Source organism: Pocillopora damicornis, chromosome 12 (genome assembly GCF_964200805.1).
Source record: "Pocillopora damicornis chromosome 12, jaPocDami1.2, whole genome shotgun sequence".
NCBI lineage: Eukaryota > Metazoa > Cnidaria > Anthozoa > Scleractinia > Pocilloporidae > Pocillopora > Pocillopora damicornis.
In genome coordinates this window covers 16,565,546-16,583,537 of record NC_142681.1, presented here as the reverse complement: position 1 = coordinate 16,583,537, position 17,992 = coordinate 16,565,546, and the positions used below count along the sequence as shown (strand labels likewise).

General features: G+C 37.7%; 2 protein-coding genes and 1 long non-coding RNA gene across 8 annotated transcripts; 2 read left to right on the top strand and 1 right to left on the bottom strand.

Annotated features, from left to right (window-relative positions):
- The first annotated feature begins 1 nt into the window (after nt 1).
- Nucleotides 2–6,557, top strand: LOC113680045 (GDP-D-glucose phosphorylase 1). 5 transcript variants are annotated; one of them, XM_089189633.1, is made up of 11 exons: nt 2–233; nt 365–551; nt 912–1,016; nt 1,548–1,655; nt 2,098–2,238; nt 2,720–2,778; nt 3,949–4,051; nt 4,745–4,848; nt 5,422–5,594; nt 5,942–6,022; nt 6,329–6,557. In XM_089189633.1, exons 2-11 carry the CDS (start codon nt 405–407, stop codon nt 6,448–6,450), a joined length of 1,143 nt encoding a protein of 380 aa, XP_089045759.1. In that variant the 5' UTR covers nt 2–233; nt 365–404; the 3' UTR covers nt 6,451–6,557. The 5 variants fall into 5 exon arrangements, with proteins under 5 accessions (XP_089045759.1, XP_027052848.2, XP_027052850.2 ...); XM_027197047.2 differs by having other exon boundaries at nt 900–1,016; XM_027197049.2 differs by having other exon boundaries at nt 2–237.
- Nucleotides 6,558–7,206: 649 nt separating this feature from the next.
- Nucleotides 7,207–17,735, top strand: LOC113680044 (GDP-D-glucose phosphorylase 1). 2 transcript variants are annotated; one of them, XM_089189631.1, is made up of 11 exons: nt 7,207–7,446; nt 8,598–8,763; nt 9,683–9,799; nt 10,875–10,982; nt 11,543–11,674; nt 13,093–13,151; nt 14,274–14,376; nt 14,507–14,610; nt 15,325–15,494; nt 16,160–16,240; nt 16,827–17,735. In XM_089189631.1, exons 1-11 carry the CDS (start codon nt 7,403–7,405, stop codon nt 16,946–16,948), a joined length of 1,206 nt encoding a protein of 401 aa, XP_089045757.1. In that variant the 5' UTR covers nt 7,207–7,402; the 3' UTR covers nt 16,949–17,735. The 2 variants fall into 2 exon arrangements, with proteins under 2 accessions (XP_089045757.1, XP_089045758.1); XM_089189632.1 differs by lacking the exon at nt 7,207–7,446 and adding an exon at nt 7,633–7,741.
- On the bottom strand, nt 13,926–15,316 carry LOC149036746 (uncharacterized). The gene is made up of 2 exons (XR_016181749.1): nt 14,476–15,316; nt 13,926–14,078 (listed from the first exon to the last, which is right to left on the bottom strand). It is a non-coding gene; the product is annotated as an uncharacterized LOC149036746 (long non-coding RNA).
- Nucleotides 17,736–17,992: the final 257 nt, after the last annotated feature.

Genomic DNA, 17,992 nt, shown 5'->3' with positions numbered 1-17,992 from the left:
ACAGGTGGGTAAAATGGCGGCAGCCTAAATGAATGTACTTGTGAATGAAACATTCTCACAATTTTCGTGAACTTGTTCGCTTTCAGACGTGTATTATGCTGTTTGGTTAAAATCAAAAGAGAATAATCCAAGATCTCCAATTTTTTTACCTGAATTGTTTTGAAATATTGAAAAACATCTTCATTGAAGATACTGTACTGAAGTGTGCAGTCTGTTTAATCTGCATCTGAAGAGTAGGTAAAGCTGTAAAGCCATATATGAAAGACAAGTGACCGTAGCTTCGTTGGCATGCCAAGCTGAAATGTTTTTTCCAAAGCATTAGGCTTTGAGAAATTTAATTAAACACAGTATTTTTTTGTTTCAGTTCCGAGCATGCGGACATCGAAACATCATTGTAAAATGCGATGAAAGCTCTACAAAGTCGAATCTTGTTCAGTATGTCGACCCCTAAGATGATTTTGACAGACAAAAAGTACTTCTATACAGCAGAGGATTTCCATTGGTCCAAACTGTGGTCGGGTACCGGGAAGGAGGCTTTAGAGCTGAGCAAGGTGAAGTTTACGCTCATAGTTGATTTGTTGTTACTTGTCCTAATTACAGGGTCGGCCAGGGGGGGTAGTGGAATACCAATATACCCGAAAAAAAATCGACAAAATACCCCCAAATACCCCAAATTCCTCCAAATATACCCAAAAATAATCGAAGCTTTGAATACTTTATACCTGAAATTCAAAGAAAGTGATATACTGAATACCCATATTTAAGCTGCAATATACCGTATACCCGATTTAAAACGCCCCTGAATACCGAATACCCAAAAACCCTGGCCGACCCTGTAATTAGAAATTGAAATTCGATAATGTATTTTCTCAAGTATGAGTTGTGATTGTTTACTGTAGTTTGATAAAGAGCTTCAGGAATGCTGGGATGCTGCATTAGAGGCTGGTTCATTTGCTTACAAACTGCATCATGTGGAAGGCAGAATTGTACCTGGTAAATATGGAGTATTTGTCCAGGTAAACACTCTACCGGATACATTTTCTACTAATTTATGAAAAACAGCACACTGTAGGGAAAGCACCTCTTAATGTATTCACTCCCAAGATCCCAATAGTCATTCTCACTATCCATCACACAGCTTGTATAATTTGAGTGATGAGAATTGCTGTTGGATCAGATAATAATCCCTCACAATATTTTCTTCCTTCTTATCGCTTGTTTGCGTAATATCATATTGTAAAGAGAAATTGCCTTGATCACTCTTAGGAGTGAAAGGCTGAAAATGTATTGTAATTTCTTTCCCTGATAATAAATTTTCATTTTCAAATTCAAAATGAAAATAAGCAGGGTAAATTCTCATTGTTGTCAAATATGATCATGTTCCAATAGTAGATGGTTGTATTGTCAAGTAACAGTTTGGATAAGTGAATACATGTCCATGTACATACTACAAAGCTTTTATTTAAGAACTAGAACATCTCTGAAGGAAGGATTGTTGGAGAGAGATTTTAACTGATAGTAATGTAATGTTATATTTGCTCTTTTAGTTGAATGAGATGAGATTTAACAAGAGAAGAAAACCTGAAACAATAAACAGTATCTCTCAACCTTTTAATCACGACAAATTCAACTTCACAAAAGTACACAGAAAAGAGGTAAATGTGTACTTTATTGTATACCTATAAAAGCATATGTATAGGTAACATGATTTTGAGTGCAATTTAAAATTAATAGACACAAGTAAACTTTCTGAAGACAACAAAATTGAATGAGCTTTAAGTGCAACTGCAATTTTTAATCTTTGAAAATTTTGCAGGTGCTTATGTACACCAAATTGCAGGAGATTTCAAATTGTTACTTAAGTTGTTAATAATTTACATGAAAAAGCATCTTAGAAAATCAAGACAAACAAAATGTTGACAGTGGGCACTATTTGTAATTTGGACTTGTGAACCAAGTTTGCACTTGTGTTACATGATAGATGCGCTCATTTTCAGCCAATCAGACACGCATAATTTTTTTATGTTTATTATTATATAAGGTAACCGTTTGGCAACTTAGTGTTGAATCCTAAATTGTAATTTTATATACATGTAGGTATTGTTTGCACTTTGTCCAGAGGACTTTCCAAGAGAAACTACAGCAGAAGATGAACAACATCTTATGATAATAAATGTGAGTCCTATGGAGTATGGTCATTGTCTGTTGATCCCAAGTGTCTGGTCGTGTCTACCACAGGTATTGTATTATAAATTCTGCTGATCTGGAATTTTTTTGTTGTGGTTTGAGAACTTTTATGTGAATGAGACTTTTGTCTCTGGTCAGATAATGTTGGTAAATAAAAGAAATACTGTAAATTAAAGAAAATAATGTGGTTGTTCACTAAATCTCTTTTTGGTAATAAAGGATGAATATCAAATACTGCAGCATATGTGGAAAGTACATGTGCATAATCTTTTGACACTGTATTGCCTATAGAAAATGTACCTGTATACTGGATTTGATCTGTGCATTAATGAGCCTTTCAGCTGGTATTGAGTTAAGCAGTAGGGAGATTGGACAGAGTGATAAACAATGTAACATCAGTAGCCTCCTCACACTATTTTCATTTCTTTTTATCAGCATTGCTCAGGTGTCAGTGGTTTTAATGCACCATTTGATTGCTGTCTAACCAATCATTATTTTTATGTATGATGATCCATATTTTTCGTAAACACAGGTGCTCACTGAGGATGCATTGCTACTTGCTCTTGAGATATCCATGCTTAGTAATCACAGGTACATGGAAATTGATTCACTTTACACACATCTTCTAGTAAAATTGTATTAGTTTTTACAATAGGGAGTTTAAGAAACAATCATGGTGACGCTCTGGACAATGTCTGTTAAAAAAATGAACTTATATTTTACTTATGAATCTCATGATACAGTCATTTAGTTTGTTTCTCACAGTCAAAACTATTTGGAAACTAAATACAGAACACAGAGTTAACTTAGAAATAGAAATTCAAATAATAGCCCTTGTTGTCCACATTCTCCTGACAACACAAATTTTGAACATTTCACATTGTTGTTTTGCAGAGGAGGCAAAGAAATTTACAAAGATTTATAATGCACATGCACAGCCATTGCTCTGCTCTTTAAGATTTTTGTTTAGTGATGTTCTCATTGCTGTTGCCGTCATGGTTTTCTGTAACTCCCTTAGACCTCATTCTTCCCTTGTGCTTTTTAACACTTTACTGTTGCTAGTAGAGAGCAAGATCAAATCCATCTCATTGAGATTAAGTTGTAAGAGAGGAATGCCTACATGTACAGTGTAGGAGTGAGAAAATGTAGAAAGAAAGACAGTACTTGTGTTTCTGCGGTGTTGACCTTAATACAGGAGCACATGTAGGTTGTTTCATAACTCAGTTGTGTTGTCACTCCACTTTGTTCACTGCACTTTGTGCCTGGGACCCCCCCCCCCCCCCACTAACTCTCCATATGTTTCACAATGAAATAACCTTTTGTGCTCTCATGATTGAATTGTCATCTTTTCATTTACCTGCAAAGTTGCTGAGATTCCATGCTTCAACGATCTTCCCTTAGCACATTGTGTGCAGGACGATTGGAACTAGTTTGAGCTCTCCCTGCATTTACACACACTCAGGCTCCAAGTTCTGTTTTTCAAAAAGTCGCCTTTTGGTGACCTTCAATTGTAGAAAATCACCAATTAGTGACCTGTGTCAAAATTTTAGTTGCCAATTATATTTTTCACTCACCATGGTGTACAAAATGCTCACAGCTTGGAGCATAGATACTTGGTAGAAACAAAAGCATTAATGTGTCATGCACATACACACAGTCTGAAGAATTTAGCAAAGGTAAAAACAAAACTTGCACTTAATTGTATCTATACTTTGCAGATCATGGATTCAGTCTCATTGCATAAATTTGTCTTCATTGCAGAGGATTTCATGTTGGATTTAACAGTCTGTGTGCACATGCATCAGTAAATCATTTACATTTCCATACCTGGTACAGTGAACACCCATCCTATCTTGAAACAGCTGTAAGTCAATATAGCACTATAACAGTATAACTTATCAACGAAAAAAAAAAGACACTCCTATGAGAGACATTTTGGCTTGAGGGGAAGAAACAGGACTACAGATTAGGAGTCTGGGTCGAGTTTTGTAATATTTGTGTTTTTGCGCGAGTCTGGGCCTAAGTCCCTCTCTCCAACCTCTGGGTTTGTTGGAGAGCATTTCGATTGAAGGTCGGAAAACCTAGAACAGCCAATCAGAGGAATGGAAAATATATATCAAGGAGCCAATGAGCTCGCAATTTAAAAACAAGTAAGCAGCTCGAAGCGCGGGAAAGCATTTAGTTTAACAGGTGGAAAATAATTATTTTATTATTCTCTCGTCTCGTTAAACTTTTTTTACTATCTCGAGATAGTTCCCCCAAGTGTCTAGGTCATTTTCAAGAAGTCTCGCTGACCGAGTAGTTGTACCGCGTAATTGGTTGCTTCTCTTTCTCAGAACATGTACGCGTTCTAAGGAGGGCCTCTTGTAAAAAGAGAGATTATTTTAGGGGTGTTGCATGTAGGTTATAGGACCCTCGTTCAGTTTTAAATACGTAATCATTAACAATTACTTCTGATAATTTTTCCCTCTAAGTTTGACCTATATTTAGTACCTGTTTACAAAAATATCGCTAGGAGTATTAGTTTTGATCATGATGGTTTTGTTGTGGTAAACAGGATGTCAGCCTTGTTTGTGGAAACGTTTTCGAAGTCAAGGATTATCCAACGACGGCGTTCGTCTTTGAGCTGGCCCCAGGGACTGATGTGGGCATTGTTGCACGGTAAGTAATTGAAGATGACGAACATATAACGCTGTTTGAGCAAAGAAATCACTTGTAGATTGGTTTCCAGTCACGATTGATGCATATCTCTAAACGAAAAGTAACTACTTGAAATCAAATTTCGGTTAGAGCAGCATTCTCCCGTTGAAATATCTTGCGAGATAATTTTTATCGATTAAGTTCACAATGACTGGAAAACAAAAGTGTAAAATGCTGAGTATAGCCGCTGTATTACTAAGTGTTATAGCGGGAGCTTACGGTACACTGTTGTATCAAACAATTTGTCCGTGCATGAATGACGGTTCCCGACTTCAACTAGTAAAATGATTGGCTGGCTCACGATGTGGTCAGTCTACAAGTCTTTTTGCTACAACGGATGTAGATTTCACCAAACGAGATTTTCCTTCCTGGTTAAAAGTCTGAAATGTACCAATCGTGGATAAACAACTTTGTGGCGAAACAACTCGGATATTTACTTTGAATTCCGTGTAAATGCACAGATGAATATTACAAGGGACTGTTTAATTTTCAGATTTTTACACTTTTCACTGTTATCTTAATTCGAACCCGCAGCACAATACACAAAGTTTCGTCATATTTTATTCAAGAGGAGGTTGCACATAACCTGCACATAATTCGAGGCGCAAGATGCCGTCCTAGCAATCAAAGGAATGGAATTACGCAAGGCGACCGCGATGTGTGTTCAGTTCTCAGAGTATTCCTCTGGCCAAGGAACCCTGTCCATGGTGAGACAAGTCTCAAAGATTTGACATTAATATTATTATAAAAAAAGAAAGGTAGTGAAACTTTAAGTTGGGCCCATTCAAGTGACGTTACTTTGTATTATTGTCAAGTTAAACTGATTTTGCTGGTCAAAATGGTTCTAACTCTGTTGTTTGTTGCGAACCCCTTGTATAAAACCTTTCAAGTAAACGCCATTTGGTTATGCATAAAAGTTGATTAAGGCATCAATGTGTCGCTAACCACCCATTAAAATTTATATGAAAAGCTTTGAGCGGTTTTTGTATCTAAGTGTTTTCAAATTTCTGGCTTCCCAACTTTCTTTAGTTAATTGTTGATGTTTCTTTACCAGGTGCAAAGGAATTGAGTTCTTACGAGTCTGAAAAGCGACCTATCGCTGTCTACGAGTTTGCTGGTTCTTTGGCAATAGAAAGTAACGAATTCAATTTGTACATGCACAATTAATGTAATTATATGTTTTGGGGCACGTATTTTTCAGCCGAATTGCTACCAGGCATTACAACGTACAGTGTTGCTTCTGATTTTACCTACTGAGGCGCGGGAAAATTAACGCGGGTAATCAAGTTGCGATTGGTTTTAAATTTTTATTTTTTAATCTGATTGGGTAGAAAGTAGCACGAGTTCTCGGGGACAATTACAGAACGAACTAAAACAAAACTAGAACGATCCTGTCACACAAACTTGTTCTTAACTGATATCTTATTATTTCCTTTTCCAGCAAGGAAAACCTACGAATCATTTACAGAAGAGAAGTTTGTGGAATACATGGCACGAGCAACTTTACCAGAGGAAGAGTTTATCAGGCACAGAGAGGCGATACGAGAATTATTGCACACATAGTGGCTTAATCATTGTTTGCTGATTGTTAAAATTAAATCTTGGGCCTTGTAAATTCTATCTGTATAATTGTAAATAATAAAATGACTTATTTTATTATCCGGAAAAAACAACGACTTTTCAATGACTTATTGGGTATTATAGCTTGTACGGTCGGCACACGAAGGGTGGAATTTCGAGGGTGAAGCCCAATCATTCAAGATGATAACAGGGTAATTTAGTATCATCAACTGAGTTGATAACGTAAATTGGCCACCGTGAAGAGTTTTTAAGCTGACAGAGCGAATGAAACGCTTAACGGTGGCCAAATTAAGTCATCAACTCAGTTGATAATATTAAATTACCCTGTTATATTCTCCCACCGACGAAGCAACACAGTTTCTTTAGAAACTTACCCCTTTACTCATTCAAGATGATATTGAATTCCCAAGCAGTATCTATTTAAGCTTACGAGCAGACTGCAATTATTAGCGCTTTGGCACGGGCATTCTTTCGCCCGCGAGAAAGTATGGGGCCTAATCAGCTAACACGCTTTACGCTTGCTTCGTCCTTGGCGCTCAAATTTAATCAACTTTCTCCTTTTCTTCCTCCACAGGCAAACCACACTGTGTTCGTGGTTACTAATAGTTTTCATGAGACGAACAGAATCGATGAGGGTTTTGAGTAAAGTTCTGAAAATTGCCGATCTGACTGTCATCTTGGTCTGAATATCTCAGTAAAATTAAATGAAGTGTTAATCGACGCATTCGTGGTATTTTTTTCGTCTTCATGGGCCGTTTGAAGCGTCTTTTTACGAAATTACTTTTAGCCGAAGGCCGTTTCTGCTCCAAACGGTTACTTCGTTTTGTGCGACACCAGGTTTTGCTCAACATTCATGAATTAGTAAACAAACCAGTTTGCCCTTAGGAACCAGGCAATGTAACCAAGAATATTATCGATATTTGCATTCGAATTTATGAGAAACTATGCGGTGAAACGAATTGTTGATGTAGTTAAAAGGTTAGTAGATTTCTCTTCTTACCTCGCCAGGGTATTTATTTTAATCCTGTCTGGTTTTGATAGGGTTACATTGCCTCACGATTCACTTGTAAGACTTCGAAAAGTTGTACAGTTTCCTATTCTACAACTTGTGCCCTTGATTTCGACGTGGACTTTAAACCATAACAATTTGATACGTGTTCAGTCTTACATAATATCGATCGCCGGCAAGTTTTAAATTGAATAAATTTGATCTAAGATACAGAAAATTTGACTATTTCAACCAAATATTCTCCTTGCGTGAGGATTAATACAGGTGTGACAATGAATTTTTTTTATTTAAATCAAGTTTCTTTGTGAAGTACGTTGAGTTATAGCACATTTAGGCTTACAGCTGTGCATTCTGTAGTATGATTTTCAATTGGTACGATGAATGAAACAACGAATTCTCATTGTCTAACTGGGTTCGAAGAGAAAATTATGAAAAACTGGTCAGTTTGGGTTAGATATAACGGTGGGTGAAAATATGTGAATTGGTGTTATGTTGTACCCAGGTTGATTTGATTTTAAGCAATCAATTGTCTAATGTTTCACATCTGGTTCTTTGGTGCAATATATTCCTTCCAAAATATGTGTTTTAACCCTCTCTCTCCTAAGATCTCATTAGTAATTCTCCTTACTGCCTGCTTTACAATTATTGTGATGTTAGCTCTGAGCCGAATTTGGTTTTGGACCAACAAATAATCGCCTACTTAATATTTGTCTTTATTCTCATCACTTGTCGGCTGGATATCGTACTGATATTGTAAGTAGAAGTTATGTCCTGGTCACTTGTGGGTATTAAGCAAAAGGAGGGAAATCACCAAAGGAAGTTTATAAATCAATCATTTATTCTACTGTTTTCAAAGAATGCACAACAAAAAACTGCAAGCACCAGTCTAGCATTAAAATTGGGCAGCCATAGCAAATAAACATGCACATGAAGAATGTGGACATAGAAAATTAACTTAATGTCACGCTGTAAGATACGAAAAAAAAATGTGGTGCTTTTAAAATCTCCTGAAATTTCATCAGGTTTTAGTCAGGAGTTGTTATTATTGTTATTATTTTTCTAGACTTTCCTTCAATCAACTTGGCAAATATTGAGTTTATAACTTTTATTGATATTTTAGGAGAGCTGTACTGTGCTGTAGAGCTGTGAATCCAAACTTTATGTCTGTATCAAGTACTCAGGTTTGTTCATCAGAACAACAATTCAGCTATACTGAAAAGGACTTCTACTGGCCTTGCCGTAATCATAATTGTGATGAAATACAAAATGAGCTGACAATAAGCAAGGTAAGGTCATATACAATATTATACACCTGTTTGTATAATGTTCAGATAGGAAAAGCAGCAACGGCAATGGCTCGCCTCGAAAAGAGAGTTTGGGACAATTCCCTGTTGACCATCAACACAAAGATGAAGGTGTACCAAGCCTGCGTACTGAGCACCCTTCTCTACGGTAGTGAGACATGGACCCTCTACTCCCGCCAAGAACGCAGGTTGAATGCCTTTCACATGCGCTGCCTTAGACGACTCCTTGGCATCACCTGGCAAGACCGCATCACAAATGCAGAGGTCCTATCACGGGCAGGTCTACCCAGCATGTATGCCATGCTGACCCAGAGGCGACTGCGCTGGCTCGGCCATGTATGCAGAATGGATGATGGACGCATCCCAAAGGACATCATGTACGGTGAGCTCGCCACAGGGACGCGGCCAACAGGACGACCAACTCTGCGCTACAAGGATGTCTGCAAGCGTGACTTGAAGACCTGCAGTATCAGCCCTGGAAACCTTGAGTCAGCAACAGCCGACCGTACACTCTGGCGATCGACTGTCAAGGCCGGCGTCAAACAAGCCGAGTTGAAGAGGGAGAGCCAGTGGGAGGTGAAGAGGACTCACAGGCGACAGAGGCTCCAGTCTGCCCCCATTCAACCAACCCCCACAAATGACTTTACCTGCACAAAATGCCAGCGGGTCTGCGGCTCCCGTATTGGGCTTCACAGCCACAGCCGGCGGTGCAGCTTGACGTGATTCTACTTCTTAGGTGCAGATTTCCATTGTCTTCCGAGACAGACGGTTGCCAACAACACCTGTTTGCCAAACTGCTAGGGCCCATCTGCCATGTGATAGAGATCCCCATATGTAGTTCATTTCTCTAGTTATGTTCAACTTGATAGAGCTTGCATTGAGTTGTTAGTTGGTTTTCTAGTTTGATGAGGAGCTACAAAAAAGCTGGAATGCAGCTGTGAATGCAGGTTATTTTACCTACAAATTGGATCATACAGAAGGAAGGATTGCACTTGGAAAATATCATTTGTATGTCCAGGTATTTCAACAGATGAATGCAATTACTACTAGAATACTTATAAATGATTTTATTTCCAAACAGGGCAAACCGAAATACTGGTATCTGCCTCTGTTAGCAAAAAGTTTTGAGTTCTGGATTTCAAAAGAGTGCTTCAGCAGTAGAATATACTGACAAGTAACAGTGATCATGTGTTCAGTACACTCTTAACCCTTTGACTCCCAGAAGTGATTGACATGTAACTTCTCATTATAATACCAATACATTATCCAGCAAGCAGGTAATAAGAATATTCAAACTTATCAGGTTAAAGGCTTTGTTATCTTGATCTAACACCAAATTCTTGCAGCTATTTTACAAGGAAATGTGTAGCAGCTAGAGGGGAGAATTAACAATCAGATCCTTGGGAGTTAAAGGGTTAAGCAAAATTTTCAGTGTCCTGCTTGCAAATTTTAAAGAATGTAGGTGTTAGAAGAAGTGTTATCCCTTTTACTCCCATGAGTGACCAAGACATAATTTCTCCTTACAATATCAATACAATATCAACCAGATAAGTGATGAGAATAAAGAAAAACATCAATTTGGGGATAATGAGTCAATCCATTACTAAATTCTGAGAACTAATATTATAAGAATTGTTTGGTTGACAGTAAGGAGAATTATAAATTTGATCTGGGTGCTAAAGGTTAACTGTAATTGTGTGATAATAAACCAACAGAAAAAAATGATGTGTAGGTATGGTTTGACAAAAAAAGATGTTTGCCAATGTGACAGTAAGTTCTGAAGCCAAATATTTTGGAGACCATTTGCAGAAAAAATGTCGTTTTTACACTTGAACTTCATTCTTTTTTTTTTTGGAGATAGCATATACCTATACATGCTCATAGCTATTAGCAATTACAGAAGTCTCCTACTCTCGTAGGCAATGAAAAATTTTCCTATGTTTCAAAGATCATGTTTTATAGATTAATGTCTACAATGCACACTTATTTTCACAATTATTCTTCTTTTAGGCTTTGTTTTCTCATAAAATGTAAACGTTTACTTTTTTTTTTTATGTATGTTGTAAGTTGGGTCCTTTCTCTTGCATTTGTAGTTAAATGAGCTGCGATTCTCAAAACGAAGGAAGCCAGATCCAATCAACAAGGTGTCTCAGCCATTTGATCCATCAAAATTCAACTTCACTAAAGTACAACAGAAAGAGGTAATAAGTGGGAGGGCAGCCCTTATGCAAACTGACTAACCCTAACCCTAACCCTGGTGCTTTTCATGTGCTCTGTTCATGGCTATAGTACATGTAGTTCAGAAATAATTACTTCCGAGCTGCTGAAGAGACAAAATTGTGTGTCTAGAGTTAACATTTTAAATTCTGACCATTTTTAGGTATATTGACAGAAATAAACTAATCTTTCAGTTTCCATGTTATAAATGAATATACTGATTGAGTTACTTACCTTAGTGTAAGTGAATGTGGTGGATAACTACCCTCACTTTGGTGAATAATCTCAAACTATCATGGAAAAATGCAATCCAATATATGCTTTATTAGACATGGCTGAACAGTGCTGTCTAAAGATTCATGTATAACATGCCTCTTCATGTATAAACAGTACTGCCAGTGAAACTGATACAATACAATGAAGAGCAGTATTTGCTTCAAATTAATATGAAGCATGCTTGCAGCCAATGAGAATTGAGATTTGATACCAATATCTTTTTAAAATATTCTTGAACCAACACATGCTTTGTATATTATCATTTAAGGTGATGTTTGAACTTATTCCAAAGCATAGTAGTGCAGTGACAAGTGATCAACATGTTTTGATAATAAACAATAGTCCTATTGAATATGGCCACTCCCTTTTGGTGCCGAGCATAAATTCTTGTCTTCCTCAGGTATTTGCTTTAAATGATTTTTTAATGAATTGGTTTGTTTTTTGTTTGTTCATCTCCCTCTGCCCTTGTGGGCAGATTATTGGAGAGATTTATTTCAAATTCATAATACACTCAATTGCAAAAAGCGTGACTGTAACCGCAGACGCGGTTACAGCCACGTTTACACAAATTACAAACAAAAATGATTACAAACGAAGCGAAACCATAGGCGGCCCAAGCTCACGTCTCGAGAAAAAGCCAACGATGAATTCATGAACGCGTCACGCGTTGTGTGACTCGGTGTTAAGTTACGGGAGGAACCGTTGAAAATTTGAACACGTTATAAGGCATAGTATGGGGAACGAAATATGGTCGATTTATAACGATAAATATTTCGAAATCTGAATATTTTACACGTAAAATCAATAAAAACTTACTCATGCCCTGTGTATCCGTCGAAGTTTCTCGCGATTTCTGCTGTTTTAAGCTTGCTTTACCATCACTGTGATGGTAAAGCAAGCTTAAAACGGCAGAAATCGCCAGAAACTACGACGGATACACAGGGCACGAGTAAGTTTTTATTGATTTTACGTGTAAAATATTCATATTTCGAAATATTTATCGTTGTAAATCGACCATATTTCGTTCCCCATACTATTCTTTATAACGTGTTCAAATTTTCAACGGTTCCTCCCGTAACTTAACACCGAGTCACACAACGCGTGACGCGTTCATGAATTCCTCGTTGGCTTTTTCTCGCGACGTGAGCTTGGGCCGCCTATGGCGAAACCGAAAAATACTCACATTGCAGGTAGCAGCTAACTGCAACAGCGAATAACTTTTAAGTTAAAGAAGACTTTTGGACAGAGAAATGCGCCAAGCGCGACGTTAGGTAAACTGACTTTAAAGAAGTGATTCTGCGTAAAAGAAAGTGGCTTTAAATACAAGAGGACTGCGAAGTTACGTGCGGTGTGAAAAACGCGCAAAATGGTGTAACTGACGAAGAAAAACGATAACAAGCTTAACAAAAATCACTAACAGGAGGTATGAAAAAATATATGTCGGACGAATTAAATAAGTACAAAATTATACAAAACAATTAATAATCGCTTTAGATCTTATTGTGACGCCTTAAGAAAGCATGACTCATGAACGATTAGACCCGACGGCTTTATGGGAAATGTTTGCACTAAAACATAATCGAGTGGTAGCCCTTCGTGAGAACAAAAATCGCTCTTGATTCAGGGATTCGCCTTAACAAAGGGCTAACGCTTTAGGTGTCAGCTAAAGATTCTCTTTACTGTGGCCAATTTACATTATCAACTCAGTTAATAAAACCAAATTATCTTGTAACACACCAACCGACGCAGCACAACAGTTTCTTTAAAGCCCAACCCCACTTGATGTAACTAACACAGCACCTTATTATTGACCTCTAGATATTAACTGAAGAGGCACTATTACTTAGTATGGAGACGGCCATGTTGAGTAGTCACAGGTATTAATCCATGTTTATATTCTTTTGTATTTACATGTATGATGCTGTAGTTAATTTAAAGTTAAAACAGCCTAGGTTATACTATCAAGCCTTAAAGGGTAATTTAGCATTATCAACTGAGTTGATAACGTAAATTGGCCACCGTAAAGAGTTTTAAAGCTGACGTTTCAAGCGTTAGCCCTTCTTCATTCGCTTTGACGAAGGACTAACGCTCGAGACGTCAGCTTTGAAACTCTTTGCGTTGGCCAATTAACGTTATCAACTCAGTTGATAATACTAAATTACAGTTTCTTTAGAAACTTGTTTATCAATTAAGTCTCAGACAGAGGCACTCTTGAAAAGGGTTAACCCTTTAACTCCCAGATCAAATTTGTAATTCTCCTTACTGTCAACCATACAATTCTCAGAATGTTAGTTCAGAGAATTTAGTATTGGATCAACTAATCAACCCAAAGTCGATATTTTTCTTTATTCTCATGGTTTCTGATGGTTTCTTATCACACAATTACAGTTAACCCTTTAGCACCCAGATCAAATTTATAATTCTCCAAGTACTGTCAACCAAACAATTCTTATAATGTTAGTTCTGAGAATTTAGTAATGGATCAACTTATTATCCCCAAATTGATGTTTTTTTTATTCTCATCACTTATCTGGTTGTTATTGTATGGATATTGTAAGGAGAAATTCTGTCTCGGTCACTCATGGGAGTTTAAGGCTTAACTTGGCTTATTTATCCCGTCATGTAAACTTGCAAGTGATTCTAATGCATGATACCAAAGCGTAGCATTTATTAACCTGTAATCTGGCGTTTCGTCTTTTTAAGGGGAGCAAAATAGTCTTGCAGGGCATGAGTCCGCGGCTTCCCTAAAAGAGGAATGCCTGGTGGCTCTTGCACTTCAATTTCCAGGATTGCAATGTTCATACCTTTGGATACAAGAAGACGATTTAGTTAACTTTGTGACAACATATTGTGACTCTGACATACATGTCGTTTGAACACTCGTTGTTCTTAAGACATCGCCTCTCTTGATGAAAGCATAATTTCTACTCCTTAAATATAGAATTGAACAACGGCACAAGTAAATGGGGTGAATTGCTTTCTATATCTATTTCTTTCAGAGGACTCCGGGTGGGTTTCAACAGCTTGTGCGCGTATTCATCCGTGAATCATCTACATTTTCATATTTGGTACAGTGAACACCCTTCCTATCTTGAGACAGTGGTAAGTTTGTCTGTCAGACTTTGTATATTTATTTGTCTTGGTAACGCTCCAACGTTTTTACTCGACCTCAAAGTTTTCAAATGGACGACATTTACTTACCTATGAGTATTATTCTCTTCCAAATTATTAGGATGTGATACCTGTCTGTAAAGATGTGTTTGAAGTTAGAGACTATGCAACAAATACGCTTGTCTTTGAGCTGGGACCACAATCTGATGTTAGTTTGTTAGCAAGGTAAGGAAAATTACCAACTAACAAATCAAACCAGCAAACAGGCGAACAAACAAACAAACAGGTGGCCACTCAATGGGTAACACCGTAGACAGCGGTTCATGGAGTTTAATATTAATCTCAACGATACCGACGAAGGTGAACTCACATATGTTTGGTTTTGGCTAAAATACGTGTTCACGATATCGAAAGTCGCACAGACTGAACAATTTGGTACATAACTCGATGGAGGGCACGGCATCTGAGTTTAAAAGCAGGATGTCTTTTAACTCTTTGATCTCTAAGAGTGACTAGCATTTAATTTCTCCTTACAATATCACCATTGGATCAAACATTTAGGTCATGAGAATAAAGGAAATGACCAGTAAAGGATTTAAACAACAGCCATGATAGATCTCGACAACTTTCCGAAAATGTATTCGTTATATGCCTCGTTAGGGTAACTTGGTAAGAAAAAGACTTATGCATAGTTTCAGCTTGAATGGATATTCTCGATTAGTGAGAAATTACCGTCTATTGGTTGAAAGGCATCCTGCTTTTAAACTCAGAGGCCGTGCCCTCTATCGAGTCACGTAGCATTTTAACGCAGAAAATATTCTCGGAAAACTGTTTAAGTAACGGGTATTGGAAGAAGGACCAAGTGGAGTGATTTTGCTCTGAAAGGTCTTTCCCTATGAGGTGGTCTTTTTTTTTATGCCTTTCTTTTTGTCTGTCCAGGAAAATACATCAAGTATCGTCATATTTCGTGGAAAACGAAGTAGCGCACACCTTCCTTATTCTACGGGGAAGTAAATGCAGCCAAAGGACTCAAAATGGCGAGTTTGTTAATGGAGAAAACAGCCATCCTGTGATCAGAGTCTTCCTTTGGCCTCGAAACCCAGTCAGCGGTGAGTAATTTGCATGAATGTGCAGTGAAGATCGGACCCACTGATTCACGCTTGCCTGAGCTAATTTTGGTGGTTTCTGGAGCATAATGAACTAGGAGAACTGCTTCACTTCTAGCAAAGGTATCCAATTCATGGCGTTCAACCCCATTGCTTTTGTGTTAGGTCTGCTAAAAGATCTGTTTCCCATTTACATCCATGCGTTGAGAGAAGGCCTTTAAAGAGTCAGGGTTTACTGCTTTGTAGTTCGGCCCCTTTTAGTAACGTTTCCCTGCAGCACGAACCATTAAAATTAGCTGTTGTGAATACGTGGGACCAAGGTAACTCTAGTGTTGTAGTCGATAAAAACGTGTGCCAATGCTTAGGCACCCTCTGAATTTTCTGGAATGTGTTCTCTTTGCTTGTTTGTTCTTTCTTTTTGTTCTTTGTTTTCTCCCGAAAAATTCTCTCAGTGCTGACTTCCAGGCTACCACGTCCCACACGCCTCGAGATAAGCCCGTACAACTCTTGAGTGTGAGCCATTGCTCCTTGCAACTACTAAATACCCATCTCTAAATACAAGTTTTGCCTCTTTTTTGATCTCTTTCTTTCTCTAGGTCTGTTTACTGTGTGCGAATTTGTTTTGTGTTTGTTCCATGCATTTACCTGTTTGGTGTGTGTGATTATAGGTAGCCAGGTGAAGAGTTCTTATGATGCGGACGAAAGACCCACTGCTGCCTTTGAATTTTCTGGATTCGTTTCAGTAGAGAGTAAGTTCAGATATTTTTTTTTCTGTACTTTTTGAAACATAATAGCAAACTCTAAATCACACCAGACTGCTTGAATTATTCACCTGTACAAAACGATGCAAAGCTTGAAAACGAGGACTGAGTTGAATTTCAGAAGAAACCCATGGTCCGTTTGCAAAATGTATCAACATGAACAAGAAAGACTCCCTCTAGAGCACAAAGTTTAGGCTTGCTGGTAAATTTCGATTGAAAACTCATGTGAAAGGGCAATTCCTGTCTTACTAAAAAGTGGTGTGTATGAGGTCCTGTTTCACAGCTAAGAAACATTCCTGTTAGGACTCACAGAAAAAAGAACTGGAAAGGAAAAAGGGAAAGGCCAAACAAATTAAGTATAAAACCACTAAATATTACTTTGCACGTCTTTTTTCAAAATAATTTTGTTTGGTTTCAAGTTTTAACGAGCTACACTCTATTTACGAACGGTCCTAGCATTGAACTCAATAACAGCATCCAATTTTGTACCAAAAGCTTCAAAAGTATTTTATAAACTCACCTGAAAGAGGAGGTATTTAGCTATTGTAAAGGCAGCTATTTTTTTTCCTTATAGCGAGAGAGACCTACGATCTATTCACTGAAGAACTCTTCTGTAAATACATGAAAGGTGCGACGTTACCAGAAGAGGAGTTTACGAGGCACAAAGAGATAATACGAGAATTATTGAATAAGTAGACGCGTCTTTTAACCGACGTAGTCAGTTATAAGACTGCAATTCTAATTGCTTGGTTCTTGCATTTTACATTTTACATTTTAGCTATTCTCTGATACACCGAAAATGCTTCATCATTAAACCCCCCCCCCCCAAAAAAAAACAAACAAACAAACAAAAACAAACAAAAGAAACAAAAATTCGAAGTTTGGACAGTTCAGTGTGGCTATTTGTTGCTCCGTATTTTTGCCCTGTACTACAGAACACTGTGGCATATTTTGTGCGTTCTCATTACCTTATTTGGTAAAATAACGTGGTGAAATAGTAAATTTGGTGATTAATAGGATGCCAAGAGTAGCTCCTACACATTTCTTGGACTTCCGCTTTAAATCACAAAACTAGACGCGTCTTTTAACCGACGTAGTCAGTTATAAGACTGCAATTCTAATTGCTTGGTTCTTGCATTTTACATTTTACATTTTAGCTATTCTCTGATACACCGAAAATGCTCCATCATTAAACCCCCCCCAAAAAAACAAACAAACAAAAACAAACAAAACAAACAAAAATTCGAAGTTTGGAAAGTTCAGTGTGGCTATTTGTTCCTCCGTATTTTTGCCCTGTACTATAGAACACTGTGGCATTTTTGTGCGTTCTCGTTACCTTATTTGATAAAATGACGTGGTGAAATAGTAAATTTGGTGATTAATAGGGTGCCAAGTTCGAAACTCCGAACATTACTTCCTTGGTAAAATTAACAAAGCTACATGAGCCCGGCTATATGATTAAATGGAAGTCATCTTTGTGAAACGAATGTGGTAAGAACTGGTTTTTTCAAGAAAGACGATTTTTTTGGAGGGAAGGGGCCTTGTCTTTGCTCCTGGGGTCCCCATTACGCATTAAAGCGTAATGTTGTTGTTACGATATCCTTTGGTCCTTCAAGCCCGGGCTGTAAGCTATGAAGGAGACTGCACCTACTTCCTCCGCCTCTTTGCTCCCCGTCTTCCCCAGGGGTATGTATGATTTTGCGTAGAGTATAAATTTTCATCATTATGGTCTCAATCTAG